Raw genomic sequence first — 16,715 nt, forward strand, 5'->3', positions numbered from 1 at the left:
CTGCCACCAGCGCCAAAAATCACAAGGAGCCCGTTGGAAAAGCCGGGGGGGGGGTCACTCCGTGAAGTCCGCAGCTGAGGATAATTCCCTTCATGGGAATATTGGGAGGTGGCTCTTCATCATGGGAGTAAATCCTTCCCAGTGGAGAGCAGAGACATTGTGCACTGTTGCATCTGCACTGTTCAGTGGGAGATACTTGCTGTCTCCTAAGCAGCGATGTTTCAGCCCTGGGTAATGTAAGCCTTATTTTCCATCTTGCAATGAGCACCTCTGAACAGAGATGGCCGGAGTTTGGGGCAAAGGAAGGACTGGGCAACTTCCTCATGGTCTCCACCAGTGACATTTTGCTGTCGTTCCCTATGCTGGAGGAGGCCTTAAACTGAGATCCCCCATTAAGTCTTTCTCCAACACCTTCCTCCTTAAAAGTGGTGTATTATGCTAGTGCTCATGCCTTAATAATAATACTCATGAATAATAATCAAGCGAGGCTGTTGAGCAAGGTTGTGCTTGTCTTCTCTAGGCGCATGTGGCCTTTTTTGGGGGTTTTTCGAACAGGACAGCAAGTCCCTACAGTGGGGCTGTGGATGTAACAAGCACGGATCATTAGCAGCACCAGTCATGATACTTTTCCTACTTCCTGCAGAAACTGATGAAATGTGTTACGAAAATTCAAGCCTCATAGCACATTTGGAACAGCTTCCCACTCTCTCTGTAATGTCAGCAAGCAGGGAGGCGCGTGTTCCCCACACCCACCACCCAACACCCCCCCGGGGGACCTCATCACGTCCAACACGTCTGGAGCACAGAAGCACCCAGACTGGGTTTTGGCCCAGGTGTAGGAAGGTGTGCGGGCTGCTCTGGGTGATGTTTGTCAGAGGACAGCAGCAGCAGCCGGACAGGAGCAATTTGCAGCTTCCCAGAAACTCTGCCTGGTATTCTGCTACTCCAGTCCTCTGTAGGGGCAGGGTGAAAGGGCTGGAAATGGTTCCTGACAGGGAGCTCCTCTGGCGCAGCCTGGAGCGGGGAGAGGGCACTAAGCCCTCAGCACCGGGGCAGAGGACAGCCCATGCTCTGCTGTGGGTATTTTCTGCCTCCCAGGGCTCATGGGAGCCTGCTTGATTAGGACATCAGCAACACAGCCTTCTGGCCTGACTTGTGTCAGGAGCATCTCCAGATGCTTGCCCCTCTTTCCCTGGGTTCTCCATGGGCACCGCAGCATCAGGCCAGACACAAAGCCATGGGGTGGCTCTGAGTTGAGTTCAGTCTCCTGCCTTGACTGTAGGGTCAGCATCCCCTTGAGGTGACTACAGCCCAGGTCTCACCTCCAGGCTAGCCAGGCGTCCTTGGCTTGGCCAGCAATGTCATTCTTCTGTGTGGCCAGCAAGCCTGGGACCTCTGCCAAGAGGTCAGCTCCTCCTGAGGAGTGGGAGAAGGGATGGAGATGTGAGAGCCACCCACCTCCTGCTTCCCACTGTCCCCGGCTGGGGACACGGTGAGTAGGGCCTTCCTGCCTATGCCTTGTGCCCATAGCTGAAATATGGAGACATAGCATGCTCTGCCTCTGCAAACAGCCGCCTGCTGGAAACCCAGTCACCGGGTTGGCAAGGCGGATGGGAGTAGGTGGGAAGGGGCTGTGCAGCAGGCCAGATCCTGACAGCGAGGGAGGAGGAACTCCAGCCTCCTTCGTGAGTCTCAGACAGGCACAATTAGGGCTCATTCGGGGAAACTGGGTGTTGCTCCTACCAGTGTCTCCTCGGGACCAGAGATGCAGTGGTGCCAGCGCTGCCTGCCATGAGCCAGCCCCGGAGTGGCAGATGGAGGTTAACGAACGAGCTGGTGGGTGAGGATGGGCAGGTGGGTGCAGGGGCTCTGGAGATGCTGACGTGGGTGTCTGGTCCCAGCTGCAGCGGGTGGCTGCAGGTTGATGTGGATGAGCCAGCCAGGAGGTGAAGTGCAGGGACTGCGTGGGTGCTGCCTGCCCAGCTCTGCCTTTCCCTCTTGCGTTGGCACCAGGAAGGTCCCTCACCAGCTGCCTAGACCTTGTCAGGAGTTTGTGTGTCAGAGAGAGACCTCTGCCCTTCAGTTTGTCAAAATTGTCTTGTTAGTATCAAGTTAGGGAACAGATAGTTGAGTGCATGAGCAGAGACTGCTTCAGTCCTGTTGCTGAAGGAAATGAGGCTATAAAAAACATCAGAGGGTGGAGGAAAGGGATCCCTCCAAGGCATCCATGGGGTTCTCACTGGGAAATAAAGACCCAAACTAGACACCACTGCTGAGCAGCAGACGGAGGAGTGCCACCACAGCCATCCTTTGTCGTATCACTACTTGAGCAGGGTCCCGTGTGTGCCAGGGAGGGCGAAGGGGGTGAGTTTCAGGTGCTTTTTCAGCCCTGCAGGAAGCACTGGACTTGGGCTGGGAGCTGGGCAGCTTTCAGTGCACGCCAGCCCTCGGCTCCCTCTGCAGAGCACTGGGCTCCTGTGGCTCCCATCTCCCCTTGCCAAAAGGGCTCCATATTGTCCCAGCTCCCAGCCCGCTCTGGCTGGCTGGCAGCTTGCAGGAAGCAGAGAAATAAGGTGTTTGCAGAGGCTGAAGCTGCTGACCGTCTGAGCAGGCTGAGCCGCTGCAAACACCCATTGTACCATGAGACCGGGGACTGGACACCCCGTGCTGTTTTTCTGACTGAATCCTCACTGCCTTGTCCCATTTGTTTGTTATTTTAGGCTTGCCCAGGTAGCTGTGCTTCTCATATTTGTTATTGCAGAGGTAATGAGCTGTGCCCCTCTTGCGTTATTGCAGGGTTGCCTGTGCCGGTGTGAATCCTCCCCTTCCCTTAATTACTGTAGGGCAGCCCAGGGAGATGCCCTGGCTCTGCCATGTCCAGCCCTGGCAGTCAGCGCCAGATGGAATTCCTGGGACAGGTCACAGAGTGTTTCATTGCCGTGGGAGGGCTTAGTCTCTGCAGATGTCTCCGGTCTCCTTTTGGACCTCGGATTGCCGCAATACCTTTGTGGCAAAGGATGCTTTTCTACTGCACCTTGTACAGTGTCATTTCCTGGGGACAAGATCATTCCCAATTTAATCAATTTCTCCCTATCCCTTTTCTGTCATCCTCTTATAATAGAGGAGCCCCAACCTGTGGGGGCCTTTGAGTCCTGCAGCAAGAAAAAAACCCAAACATATAAGCATCATGGGGCAAAATGGCAAGAGAATCCCATCCTGGGATACGTGCTAGTCCTGGGGATGGTGCATGGGGTTATTTACATTGCTATGGGCAGTTAGGAAAGTGCTGAGTCTGGGATGCTGACCCAGCTCTGTTCTTGTGGAAAGAGGAAAAAAAAAAAAGCTGCTCTAATAAATGAGTGGCTGTGGAAAACGTTCCAGTTTTGCTGGGAGAGGGCAGGTCCGCCTTGGCAAGGAGGAAGAGGAGACCAATAGCCATGGCAGGCTTGGGGGCCCAGCGACCAGCCTGTCCCCTCGGCCACCTCCAAGGCCACCTGGCTGGGGGTGTGACAGGCCGGTGCTGCATCTGCCGCTGAGCAGCGCATCTGTCCCCCTCGCCAGGCATCCCCCGGGCACCCTGGGCAGCCTGGTGGGGCAGAGCCGTCCTCCTCCCCCCTGGGGTGCATCTGGGCTCCAGGGAGCCGGTCTGCAGGGAGACTCCTGTTTGCATTGTTGAGGGGCGGTTTATCCACTTTTATTTTCATCCTGAGCCTTTTTCTTTTGTCCCAACAGTGATGTTGCAAGGAGGGGCAAAATTAGTGCCCTGCTATCTTCACCATAGGGTTGCAGGAGGGGTAAGCCGGGTTCACTGGCATTGAAGTCGCGGGAGACACTGTGCAGGGAGGGATTTCAGCTGCTCTCATGCTTTTCCTCCTGCCACGGTGGGTTCCCCCGTGCCTGCCCCTGGCCCCAGCACAAACCTGGCATCAGTGCAGGGCTGCTGGGAACCAGGGTCTGGGACCGGGAGCCTCAGGAGCCTTAAACTCTATTCAAATTTAGTCCAGAAATAACCCTTTTTCACTCCAGTGGCTGTACTAAATGTCACAAGTCATCTAAGTTTAGACTGTCATCAGCTCTCTCCTATATATAACCGCACAGGGCTCCTGACTGCATCCTGCCGGCACAGGTCACGCTGGGGCGATCCAGAGGGTGTATAGAAAGGCAACTGCCATGGGCAGAGCCTAAATGTGCTCCTCCCTTGCCATCGGTACTATCGGTGGCAGCTACAGTCAGGCAGCACTGCTCGGCAGTGTGTTATCTTGGGCTTTGCTGGCTGCTCGGTGGGTGCCAGTGGACCAGTTCGCTCCCGTGAGCATGGGGCTGCAGACTGAGGACCCTGGAGATCCCAGCACTTGTCCCTGGCAGCGTCTTTGGCATCGCTGCCAAAGTGTCTGCCCAACTCCTGGTAGCTTTGCTGTGGGATTGACCTTGACTTTGGAGTTGTCTCATCTTCGAGCATCCCTGGCTTTTGCTCTTGCATCTGCAAGGCGGGGTGGGGTGTGAATTTGTCACTTGATCCTCTCACTGTGGCTAAAGAGGGGCTTCTCTGCCACACTTTTTGTGTCATCTGGTCCTTTCTGGGTTTGGAATAACCCTCCACCAGTCTTTCTCCACTGACACACTGCAAACAATGGTGGCCTTGTATGTAGGAGCCCATCCTGACCCCAGCTCTTCCATGCCCTCAGATACCTTCCTGTCCTGAGCTCGGGGGTCCCATGAAAGCCATACCAAGTCCCACACAGTAGGATAAAGCCAGGGCTGTAGGCAGCAGCTGGGAAAGGGATTTCTTTGGTCATTTGTTCCCATCCTGCCTGGTGCAAAGATGTCCTCTGGGGTCAGGCAGGAGACTCTCTGTGCAAAAGCAAGCCCCAGTCAGCTCATGGAGACCTGACAGCTTGGTACTCCTTCCCTTCCAGAACGGGAGTCCCGAGAGCATGAGGAGCCGACCACGTCAGAGATGACAGAGGAGACCTACCCACCCAAGGCCTACCGACCCAAGCATGGGCGCCTCTCCGAGCTCAAGGCTGAGGCCCTGAAGAAGGACCGCCGGAAGAAGCTGACCCTAGCCAAGTTTGTGGGCATGGCGGAGAACACAGCACACCCCGCGTTGTCATCCCTGAGCTCCGGCAAGAGTTTGAGCTGGTGGGTGCCTTCGCCTTCCCTCTGTTGGGCTCCCATGGGCAGGGGGCTGTGGGAGGGCTTTGCCCCCTGGGGAGCAGGTGCTGGTGGGGTGGGACAGGGGACTGGGGGCATTTGCAGCTGGAGGCTTGCTGCAGGGTGCTCCCCTTCTCACACTCCATCTTCTCCCTGCTCGTAGGGCCCCTGCCGCAGGCACATGGAGGCATCCCTGCAGGAGCTCAAGAGCAGCCAGCGGATGGTCCCCCGCGCTGTCCACCTGCCCAACTGTGACCGAAAAGGATTCTACAAGAGGAAGCAGGTAAGAGCCCCATGGAGGGATGCTTCCCACCCAGAGAGGGTTCTGCTGCCCTGGATGGACAGGATGGAGGTTTTTCCTCTACTGGGCTGGTGGGGAGGTTGCTGTGAGCATCTCCAGGCACAGTTGGTGGTGGAGTGGCCTTGATGATGGCTCCAAGTGCCATCCGGCTGAGGCAAGCATCCTGAAGGAGCTGGTGTGGGAGGAGGCAAAGGCAGAGAGCCCTGGGCTGGGGTAGCAGTGGGGATGGAGATGTGCTGAAAGCAGAGAGCAGGAGCTAGGTTCTACCCAGGGGATTGCATCACTGGGGGTGAAAGGGGCAAAGCGCAGGGCGGATGCTGATCCTTAGAGTGAGGGAGCCACACGGCATCTGGTGGCCAGCTCCTGATCTCTGCCCTTGGGTGTCTCCCCAGTGCAAGCCCTCCGAGGCCGGAAGCGTGGGTTGTGTTGGTGCGTGGACAAATACGGCATGAAGCTGCCGGGGACTGACTACCTGAGCGGAGACCTGCAGTGCCACGCATTCGACAGCAGCAACGTGGAGTGAAGTCGCATCCCTCCCTCCATCCCATCACTACCTACCCAGGTTCCCTTCCACCCTCCCCTCCGCACCTCCCTGTGCCCCGGGACTCCGATTCCTTTCATCTCATGTAAGAAGAAAAAAAGAAGGGAAAAAGAAAAAAAGAGAAAGGAAGGAAAAGAAAAAAGAGAAAGGAAGGAAAAGAAAAAAGAGAAAGGAAGAAAAGGAAAAGAAGAAGAAAGGGAAAGAAAGAAGTAAAGAAAGGAAAAGAAAAAAGACAAAGGAAAAGACAAAGGAAAAAGAAAAGGAAAAGGAAAGAAAAGAAAGGAAAAGGAAAGAAAGGAAAAGAAAAGAGAAAAAAAGAAAAGAAAAAAGAAAAAAAGAAAAGAAAAAAGGAAAAGAAAAGAAAAGAAAAAAGAAAAGAAAAGAAAAGAAAAGAAAAGAAAAGAAAGAAAAGAAAAGAAAAGAAAAGAAGAAAGAAAAGAAAAGAAAAGAAAAGAAAAGAAAAAGAAAAGAAAAGAAAAGAAAAAAGAAAAGAAAAGAAAAGAAAAAAAGAAAAGAAAAGAAAAGAGAAAAGAGAGAAAAACAAACCCTGACGAAACTGAGGACTCGGAATCTACAGCAGCCTCTTGACAACAAGGACTCAGCAAGGAAAGGACAGAGACAGAGACAAACCAGCCGCGGCCCCTCCGCCGTCCCGCGCCTCCCTGCGCCTCTCCCCAATGCTGCCTATGCCCCCCTGCTGTGAGCAGAGGCCACCCCGATGTAGGAAGCTCTCTGAGTTGGTGATTTTCCAGTACGGGTTTCAGGCAGATTAATTTCCCCCGGCCCCCCTCCACCCCGAGTTAGCTAGTTGTTTTCTAAAGGCCTCAAGAGAAAACCTTGCGGCCACCAGCATTCCCCCTCCTCACTGCGGTCCTCCGGAGTCTCCTCCCCACATCGCTGGGGCTCACTCAAGTCGATTTGATTTGACTTCAGTCTCAAACGACCACCCTGGATCCAGGCAGATTTCAACACGTCGGGAGGAGGAGTGGGACTGCTGGCTTCGTGTCTGGAGATGAGCCGGGGAGGGAAACACAGCTCCTGCAACGGCACGAATATTCCCCCCAGAAATATTTGTGGACTTCAAAAAGAGATCATCCAAAAAGGAAAGATATCCTTCTCCATCCAGTTCCTCTCGAACGGGAGGTCAGAAATCTTTTTGGACAAGCGGGACTCTTAACTGTTGTCCATCCAGATGTGGAAGTGTTTGTCACCTGCGTGCATGTGCGTGTGTGTATGCACGGACGTGGCTTTTCTCCTTGCAAAACTTCGCCTCGAAACCTGCAATCTGGAGGGCTTAACTGTAAGCAGGGGGAGAGATGCTGCCCCCCCAGACAATAATAATAACCTGCTGGACTAAGCACGGGAGCCGAGTTACGGAGGAGCATCGGTGCCTGCATGATCAGGGCCCCGCCAACACCAAGGGCTGCATCCGAGCCGACCCCACAGATACTCCATTGCTGTCCAGACTGAAGCATCCCTGTGTGGGGATAGGGGGATCGGGGTCAAAACTCTTCACCACCCTTTGCCGCCACTAGGAAGACCAACTATGGAGATTTTTTTTTTTTTTTCTTCACAGCCAAAAAAGTGGTTTGCTCCAGGGGAAAAAAAAACCTAAACCTACACTTTGTTTTGTCTTGGATTATTTTTGTTAAGGCTGGTTTATAGCCTTTCCCGTGGGTAGGAAAACACCAGTCTCCATCCTTTCGTATTGAGGATACTGCTCACATTGCCACGGCTGATTCCTGCCACCCTACAGTAAGATCCTGCAATGGGCACTTGCCTTTAATCTGGGACCCAGCTCCTTGTTGAGTGACAGCAGCCACTGCACCATGGAGACCCACTGCCTCAGGCGTGCTGAGACAGCCCTTGGCTGCCTTCCTGACTTTTTTGTTGTTTTTAATTTTTACATTTGATTTTGGGACTGTTTTCCAAATGTTGTCTTATTTCCCCATGACAAGGGTCTCTGGGACGTTGGTGCTGGGAGGAGATCCTGCAGCGAAGGAAAGGAAGGAAAGGAAAGCGAGCTGTGGGGTCTGGGTGCTGTGGTCCCAGTGGGCAAACACGCACCCACTGGGGGCCACATCCCACTGCCACGGCTGGAGACAGCAGCTGGCGCTGGTCAAAGGACACAGCCGATCTCAGGGGAAAGGTTTTTGCACCCCCAAAGCCCCTTTGAGCATCCCAGAGCTGGGCAGAGAGGAAAGGGGGTCTGCAGTGCCACTGGGTCCCCACCAGCGGGGATGGGACAAGGGGGATTTGACACCAAGGGGGTCTGGTGGAGGCTCCTCTCCATCACCGGTCAGGCACCCGCATAGCCTCCCATGGCATGGCACCACTCCCCGAGCACCTTGCGTGCCCCCACCAGGACGCTTGCCCCAGTCAAGGGCAGGACTGGACGCCCCGCGGTTATTTCCTTCGGAGTTACGGCGAGGCCGAGTTTTGCCAATGGACTTCCACAGAGACCCGGTGGGGCATGTTTGGCGAGGTGTCTTCCCTTGCTGAAAAGAAGGGAGAATGCCACCAAATGCAGATCTGCCCCCCAAAAAAACGTGCCGGAGCAGTGTGACCCCCATGTTGTTGGAGGGGAGCACGGTGGGTGCTGGGGCCAGAGGAGGGACCCCTCCGGGCTCTCCAGGGCTGATGGAGCAGGGTCGGTTTGACCAGGGTGGTGGATTAATGGTGTGGTGAAGGTGGGGTGAAGAATGGGGTAAAGGCGGCAGGTGGAGGAAGAGGAGGAGCCTGTGCCAACCCCAAGGGCCACAGGTCGCTATTGTCACCACTGTCTCCCATCTCCTCCGCTCACCGATCCCCGTGCAAAAGCTCCTGACTGTTACAGGCCAGTACCACCTTCCCCAGGACCCTTCCCTCCTTCTGTCTCCCTCTTTCTTGTTTTTTTGTTCATTTGTTTGTTTGTTTTGTTGTTTGATTTCCCAAAACTTGAAAGCCTTTGGCTGCAGAGAAAGGAGACATGCCTCTGGGGCGGGATGGGAGCGGGCAGAGGGATGGCAGCTCCCCACGGACCTTGCCTTTCAGGGCTGATGCTTTTGCAGCGTGAGAGTCAGCTCACAGGGCCCGGTTGTCTCATGACATGGCCACCAAGGTGACACTGGGAGGGGGACACAGGGTGCCTCCCCGACCTCTCCCTACAAAGTGAGTCTTAGCCACGGCCCCGGGAGCCCAGAGCACCAAAATCCATCCCGCACAGCCTCCCTCCGCCCTGCACATCCAGCACTGGGAAGGCACTGCCTGTCCTGTCCCCACCAACCTGGGGGAAGGAGGATGCAAGGAGAGGGCTGCACCACCCTCGCCCCCGCAAGCCACCTCAGCTCCTGGGACGGGGCACCGAGCAACCCCACGGCTCTCCACTCCCTTGAGGATCCCCGGCAGGACGAGGCTGTTTGCAGGCTGCACTAATATTTAGGACCGGGGTTGGAGCCTGGGTCAGGCTGGGGGCGAGAGCAGATTCAGGAAGGCTTGCCCCCCCCCCCAGGGGTGGCACTGACAAGGTGTTCCTGTTTTCAGCGCCCAGTGGCACCCCTTTGCATTTGGGGTGAGAAAACCAAAAGGGCAGATTTGGAAGCTGGGGAGGGCTGGGTGAGCAGTGGGGGGGTTGAAGCACATGGGGAAGTGCTGGCAATTTGTGCATCAGGGGGAGGCGTGAGGCTCGGGGGTCTCCAGCCACAGCGTTTGCACCAAGCCTGCGCCGGTACCCGGGATGCTGGCTGGGAAGGAGAGGACAAGGATGGCGCAGGGTCAGGACAGCCCTTCCACCACATCTCCCCAGGGAGCAGCGCTCAGCGGCTGAGCTACCCCTTGTCTGTACTGCAGTGGACTTCAAAAACCACTAGTACAAGAGCATTTTGCACTATTTCTCTGCTCTCTCTCCCCCCTTCTCTTGTTTCTCCCCCTTCCCCATGAAAACTCTCTTTTTTGTTGTTGTTGTTGTTGTTGGGGGGGGGGGGGGAGGGGGGGGTGTTGTTGATTTTTTTTTTCCCGAACGGAGCATTGTATATTTAATGACCGACAGTTCACCTCGCTTCCAGACCGCTGTCCTGGCGCTGGCTAGGAGCCCTGCCTACTGTGCCCCCTTCCCCAGCCCTGCCAGCCCCCACCACTGCCACCGGGACAGACGTCACCGCGCACGTTACCCACCGTTGTAACACAGTTGTTAAAACACACCAGATTCCGAGTTTCCTGCCTGGTTTTTATCTTTAAGCAATACTCACTACACATTTTACGGTAGCTTTTTATAGCTTTACATACATACGGTAGCTCTGTTGTTTTGTTTTGTTTTGTTTTTTGTTGTTTTTTTTTTTTCCAGTAAACAAGAAATACTCATAATCTTACTGGTGGGAAAAAAAAAAGCAGTTTGTGAAAAACTGACAATGGAAGAAGAGCTTAATGCTCTGTTTAGCATTTTGTACTTAAAAAAAAAATCTCACATTTTATTAAAAAGTGAAGATTGCTGTATACTATTTATTCAACTTATAATTTATGTTACTCTTTGATCTTTGTCTTTTCTCATGACAAAGCATTTATTTAATAAAGTTATGCATTCAGTTAGCTTGTGCCTGACCCTCGTGGAGCGTCTGCGTGCTGGGGCCGCTAGCGAGCTGCTCCGGCCCTGAGCTTCCCGCCTCCGGCTGTGCTGTGCCCCTGGGGGGCTCAGCCAGATCTGTGGGGGTGCTGGGGGAGGTACAGGGCACAGGGTAACATGGTGGCAATGGTTTAGGAGAGCTTTTGATACCAGAGCAATATGCTAAAGCCAGTGGTAAAATTGCAAGCTTGAGTTTAGAGCATCCTTAAAGCAGAGCTGCCCTATTTTTTTAGCAATTTCTTTGCATGGATGTGGCAGTGGGGCATGGCAACCCCGTTCAGCTGGGTTATGGGGGGAGAGGGTCTGGCCGCTGGTGATGCTGAGCCCTCAACTGCTATCCCAAACTGAGCCCCCAGTTTGGGATCACACATGATGTTTGAGCCTCAGAACTCTCTGGGCAGCAGGGAGATTTGCCCCAGTGTGCAGGAGCATCCCTGTGCCATCCCTGGGCAGCCCAGCCAGACCGTGGTCCTCAGACCACGGCAGCCCTTCCCACCGCCCTGTATCCTCCCCGATGCCGGATCCAGGCTCCCCCTCCACACACACAGCCATCACCCTTCATCCTCCCACACACCCTCTCATCTCCTGCCTCCTGTGACCCCATCCCCTCCATCCACCCCGGCTGCCAGCATCACCCCGTGTGCCCAGAGCAGAGTGGGACGCAAAAACATCTTCTTTGGCCCCACTGGGGACCGTGGGTTGCCAGGGGTGTGCTAAAACCTATCCCCCATCCTATTTGCACCACCCGGGGCTGGCTCAGCCACCTGCTCCCGATGGCTTTCTCACCCCAATAGCACGGATGGGGCCAAACCTGCCACCCCGAGCGAGCGAGGTGGGGGGTCCGCGCCCCGCTGCCCCGCCATGCCACCCCGCAAGGCTGGGCCCGCTCCCCCGGGCACCGCGCGGTGCCGGAGCCGCACGGCGCCGCAGCCGGCACCAGGCGGCGCGCCGAGCCTGCCTGCGCTGCCTGCGCTGCCTGCGCAGCTGGGCAAGGAGGCATTGCTGCTGCTTTCAGCCACAGGGGCACTGAAAATGGGCTTTCCACCCAAAAGGTTAGTGCTCTGTTTTTTTTTTTTACCTCCACCTAGTGGGCTACTAGGTCATACTCCTATCCACAAGCTATAGCTATATGCATGTATATATAGATAGCTATAGCTGTACATAGATACAGCCATACAGTCTTATACTGATTATATTATTTATATTAAATATTATTATTTATATTATACTAGTGTATAATTTTTCTGCTATACTAAAACTGTAGTTTGCCAGCATAGGTAGTTTTGTGTGTGTACACCAGAGCTGCCAGGGTTTCGGCTAGTACCCTGCGTGCTGCTGGCCAAGCCCCGATGCCCAACCGCACACCTGATTACCCAGAGTACAGGAGGCACAAAGGCAGCCCAGAAGAAACCCAGAGCCAGGATCCAAGCAGTGACACCCATCACAAACATGCACACACACATGCAGCCTTCAAGGCTGTGTTGCAACCCTGGGGAAACCTAACCAGAAGCTCTTTGCTCCCTTGCCTTACTGCTGTGTCTCTGCCTCTCTGCAAGGAGCCTGGCCGGCTGCAAGCCCCCTTTGCTGGGCTGAAGGCTCCTGTCCCCCTCAGGCTCTTGACTTAGGTGCAAAGAGCCCTTGCACTGGAGCGTGGCCCCAGGCATGGCTGGGCTCAGGCACCTCTGCCACCCCCAGCCCTCCCTGGGCAGCACCTGGCTTGGAGCACCCTCGTGCCCACAGTGCTACTGGCATACCCCCCGCAGCATCTCCTGAGCCGCCTTCAGCTCCCCCCAGGGGCACAACACAGGATGGTATTAAATGTTAATTTTGCTCCTTTTCCCATGTTCTCCAGCTTACATCCCACCCCCCATCCTGCCTGTCCTCCCCCCTCCCCTGCAGCCCCATGCGCTCACTGCCTTCTGTCCCCATACATTTTCCTGGTGCTCCCTGCCACTGCCCAGCCCCTCGGCATGCGTCGATCCCACTCAACATCCTGGCATGGGGTAGGAAAAAACAGATGGGGAAGCAGCCCGGTGGTTTTGCCTTCCTTTGGGGAGGCCAAAGTGAAACCGCAGTTACCTGGATGCTGGCAGTTGGGGGCCACATGGGGCCTCTCCCTCAAGGCTGCAATTTTAATTGAATGCAGTGTGGGTTGGGGTTTTTTTATTACTATTGTTCTTTGCCTCCTCGTGGTGCCCCAAGCACCGAGCTGTGCCATCACGCTCGCCTAGGCAGCACCTCTCACCCTGGGAGAAGGTGCAGGACCTTCAAAGGACCTGTCTCCACAGCCCCATGAGTGGAGCAGCTCAGCCAAGCCCTGATCCCACATGCAGTCCAGGCCTCCCTGAACCTTCCCAGCAGCCCATTCTGGGCAAAGGCTTTGCATGGAAACACTAAAGCTGGCTTTTTGGCTGGCTCAAATTTTGCTCTCCTTGAGCAAGCAAAGGGGAGAGCCCTTGGAGGGTCCTCCATGGAAACCCACGGAGGGCTTCTCCCTGCAGCGCCCCACTCAGCCAAGGAATTCTTTGCATGGGGTGCAGAGGAGACCAAAACCATAGCAAGATGCTTAAAGGAGACTGGATGATTCATGGAGAACAGGTCCATCTGCCAGCTAATAAACAGCATGGTTAGATGCAACTGCCAACTCAGGAAGTCCCTGAAATACCAAGGTTGGGAAGCCGGAAAGAGCAGAGCTCCCTTCTCCTTACAGCCTTTGCCCAAGCATCTGCCAAGGTCCCTGAGGTCCCTCTGCTGAGTAGGAGGGACCTTCTCTTCCAAAGCTGGTCCCCTGCTCAAGGAGCAGGAAACCACTGCTCTCGTGCAGCCTCTCAGCAGCTCAGGGAGCTTCATGAGCATCACGCCAGACAGGGCGTTCACACTGCCATCCTCTCTGCCCAGCAAAGCAGGACACAACCGCCCTTTTCCACCAAATCTGGCTGCTGTCAGGCAGGGAGGTGGTCTCCGCACACGTGCTGGCCAGACGCTGACTCAAGAGGACTCGAGGGCATGGTTGCATTTTGCAGACTCACAAGGTACCACGTGTGGAGCAGGAACATAGCAGGCCAGCAGACAAGCAACACCGGTTCCTCCCTGCTCATAGAACTGGGACCAGTAACAATGAAAGGCCCAACTCCCATTGCTGCTTGTCAGGCCTGGTGTTTACAACACGCCCAGGACAAAAGCTGAACCAGCCCAAATTTGTGTGTGATGCATCAGGAAACGTGTCCTATGAACAGAGGGGAGTGGGGAGGGGGAAGATGACAGTTTTCTGGCATCCCATTTAATTTATTCCAACTTTATGCAGCTCAGCTTTTCCAAAAGAGAAAAAGAAAAACACAAAAGAAAACTTCCTGATTCCTAAACAAACCAAAAAGTACAAACTGCAGATGAGAGCCAGCATGTGCAAGGTTTACATGAAAAAGCAGAACACCCTCAGATGTTAACAGAACACAGGTAGCATCATTTTTACAGTTACTTGGCTTTGCATGCAGGTGTGTTTTCTTTCTCTCTCGTGCACTCTTGCTCCCTCTCATACACATCCACATGCACGCACCCCACCCCTGACTTTCCAGAGGTCCTTTCCCCATCTCCTTCACTGCCACATTCAAACCCCTGCAGTCATGAGGGGCTTAATTTGCAGAGACCACCTGTGCCCTTCACACTTGGGATCTGAAACATGGGGCCAAGAAGCACGGGGGAAAAGCAAGAAACCCCAGCGCTCCCTTCCTCCAGAACCTGTTGGGCTTTTTGCTTTGTCTTCTCCAGATCAAAGTACCCAGATGAGAGGGTATCAGCAGTGGGGACCCCGATGTGGTGTTTCTCCAGCAGTTTGGTGGTTGTGGGGTGTGCTTGGCAGTCACCAGGGTATGGTGACCTGCAGTCACAGTCAGGTAGGTTTGCTGCCTGGCTCCCACCATGCAGGCCGCACTCACCAAGGAACCGCCTTCCTACACCCTATTCAACCTAAGCCTGCGGAGGACCTGGGATCTGTAGGCTGTTTGCTACTCAGAAGCATTTGCCAGAAATTGGGAGATGCTTTACTTCACTCCCCCCCCCCGCCTTGATTTCATTTAAGGAAAGCCAAGACTTTCACTGTAAGGAGAGGATTTTTGCAATTGCTCTGCAAATAGTATCCATATTAAAAAGGAAAAAAAAAAGGGGGGGGAAGAAAATAATAAAATCTCCTTCCTTAGGCGACTGGGAAGTTATTTATTCTCAGCGTCAGTGTGTTCTGTACAGAAAGAAATCAACAGGTGAAATAACAGCAGAGACACATCTCTCCTCAGAGTGGCATGTCCAGCGCAAAACCTCTGGGAGTGCCTGGAATCGCTTGGATTTAATCTATACAAATGTGTGTGTGGGCAGAGGGGTGCATGTGTGTCAGGGCCTTTACAAAGCAAGATATATACTGTAATTCACTTACAAAAAAAAAAAAAAGAAAAAGTGTGTGCTGAATAGCAGATGCTCACTCCAGTCCCAAGCAAAAATGGAGGGACAAGGGCAGCTGCTTGGGAGTGCAGGTTTTAGATGTTTTTTTCCTATCTAGAAACAAAGAAAGAATGGATGAGAGAGAAAGAGAGAGAGACACTCCCTGGCTTGTTATCCTAAATCTACACAGGCATCCTTCCACCCAGCCCCAGCAAGTTCACTTTAGCTCCCTCAGCATAAGCTGATCCTAAGAAATACTGGGCAATAGCCTTCAAACCCCCTGGAAAACCAAGCGTTTAGCTTCGCCGTCACCCAAAGGCCCCATCCTCCCAGACCAGCAGCTGGAGCCGGGTCCCTGTGCGGCTGGCTGTGCCCCGAAGGGAAACACCCAGGGGTGTTTTGGGGGTGGGAGCTGTCTCATCCTTAGCCCTTTCCCTCACTGATGCCTCCTTGGGGGACGCATCTCAACCATGCCAGCATGTTCCAGCTGGGAAGCCAGGGGCTTTCCTCCTTCCCTCCCTCCCACACTGCATCCCATGCCAGGACCAATGGCCGGGCTGGGGCACAGGGGACCGGCAGGACACAAGAGGCAGGCGCGACAGTATTTACAGTCTTTGGTCTCGGGGAAGGGAGGGAAAGAGGGGGAAAGGGTGGGTTTTTTCCTTTGTTTTTTGTCCCACTCCCGCCCATGGCGAGGGGTTTTGTCCCCGGGAGGTGTCAGGGAGCACACGGCGCTCTGTGCTGGAGGATGTGGGAAGATGCCGCGAAGCAGCAGGGAGGGCAGGGCCATGGGGCGAGGAGCAAAAAAGACCAGTTCTCTGGCTTACGTTGGGTGAAAGACTATAGGAAAGCAGTCCCTTCTCCTTGCAACCCCCCACCGCCCTTCCCCTCCTGTTATCCCTCCCCTCCCCAGGAGCCGGGAAGCAGGGGAAGGAGGGCAGCACACAGGACCCAACCCCAGTCTCTTCCAGAGCCTAAAGAGACATGCTGAAACCCATGTAAAATCCAGCACTGGGGCCACGGCGAGCTGCCTCCAGCGAGCAGGATCATGTCCATCTACTGGCTCCGCAGGGCATGTGCACCCCGGTCCTCCTGCTCGTGGGCTGTGTAGAAGAGGTGGCACTCAGGATCCCCGCGGATGGTGGGTGCACCCTGGATCACCTTCCCGTGGATAGGGTCCACACACCAGCACTCGCCACGCTGCCCATTCACCGACATCTTGCACTGCACAGAGAGGGACAGGGCAGGCATCAGCTGAGGAAACAGAGGGAGAAAACCCCCTTCCCAGCCCCACCAGCCCAAAGCCCAAACATGGGCAGAGCTGGGGTTTTCTCCAGCAATTTGGCGCTAGTTTAGATTTAGGCAAGATTCAGGGATGCTGCACTCAGACACCCCAGGGTCTATGCTGCATCAGCATTGCTGCTCCAGTGGTCCAGGCTGAGGGCTGGATCTCTTTCCCCCGGGGCCGTGCCAGGGACCAAGAAGCCAATTTTAACGAATCACGAGGACAACTGCCCCTGAGATGCATCACACTGTCAACTGTGGATGAAAGCATCCATAGAGTCAAAAATCCCTGGGGGAAGAGGGATGAGACAGACTGATAGAGAAGCTATGTAAGCTTCTTCTCACCTGCAAATTGGGCTAAACAAACTGAAACATGAGACCAAGGCCCCCAGAGCCAGACACAAACATGT

General features: G+C 54.5%; 1 protein-coding gene across 4 annotated transcripts in view; it reads right to left on the minus strand.

Annotated features, from left to right (window-relative positions):
• Nucleotides 1–15,914: 15,914 nt before the first annotated feature.
• IGFBP2 (insulin like growth factor binding protein 2) overlaps nt 15,915–16,715 on the minus strand; it is a 63,487-nt gene continuing 62,686 nt past the window's right edge. For all 4 annotated transcript variants that reach the window (XM_050899654.1, XM_050899656.1, XM_050899657.1 and 1 more), the window contains one exon: nt 15,915–16,245. In XM_050899654.1, the coding sequence (XP_050755611.1) occupies nt 16,078–16,245 (168 nt within the window). In that variant the 3' untranslated portion in view covers nt 15,915–16,077. The remainder of the gene's footprint in view (nt 16,246–16,715) is intronic.

This window comes from Gymnogyps californianus, chromosome 7, assembly GCF_018139145.2.
Source record: "Gymnogyps californianus isolate 813 chromosome 7, ASM1813914v2, whole genome shotgun sequence".
NCBI classification, from domain to species: Eukaryota; Metazoa; Chordata; class Aves; order Accipitriformes; family Cathartidae; genus Gymnogyps; species Gymnogyps californianus.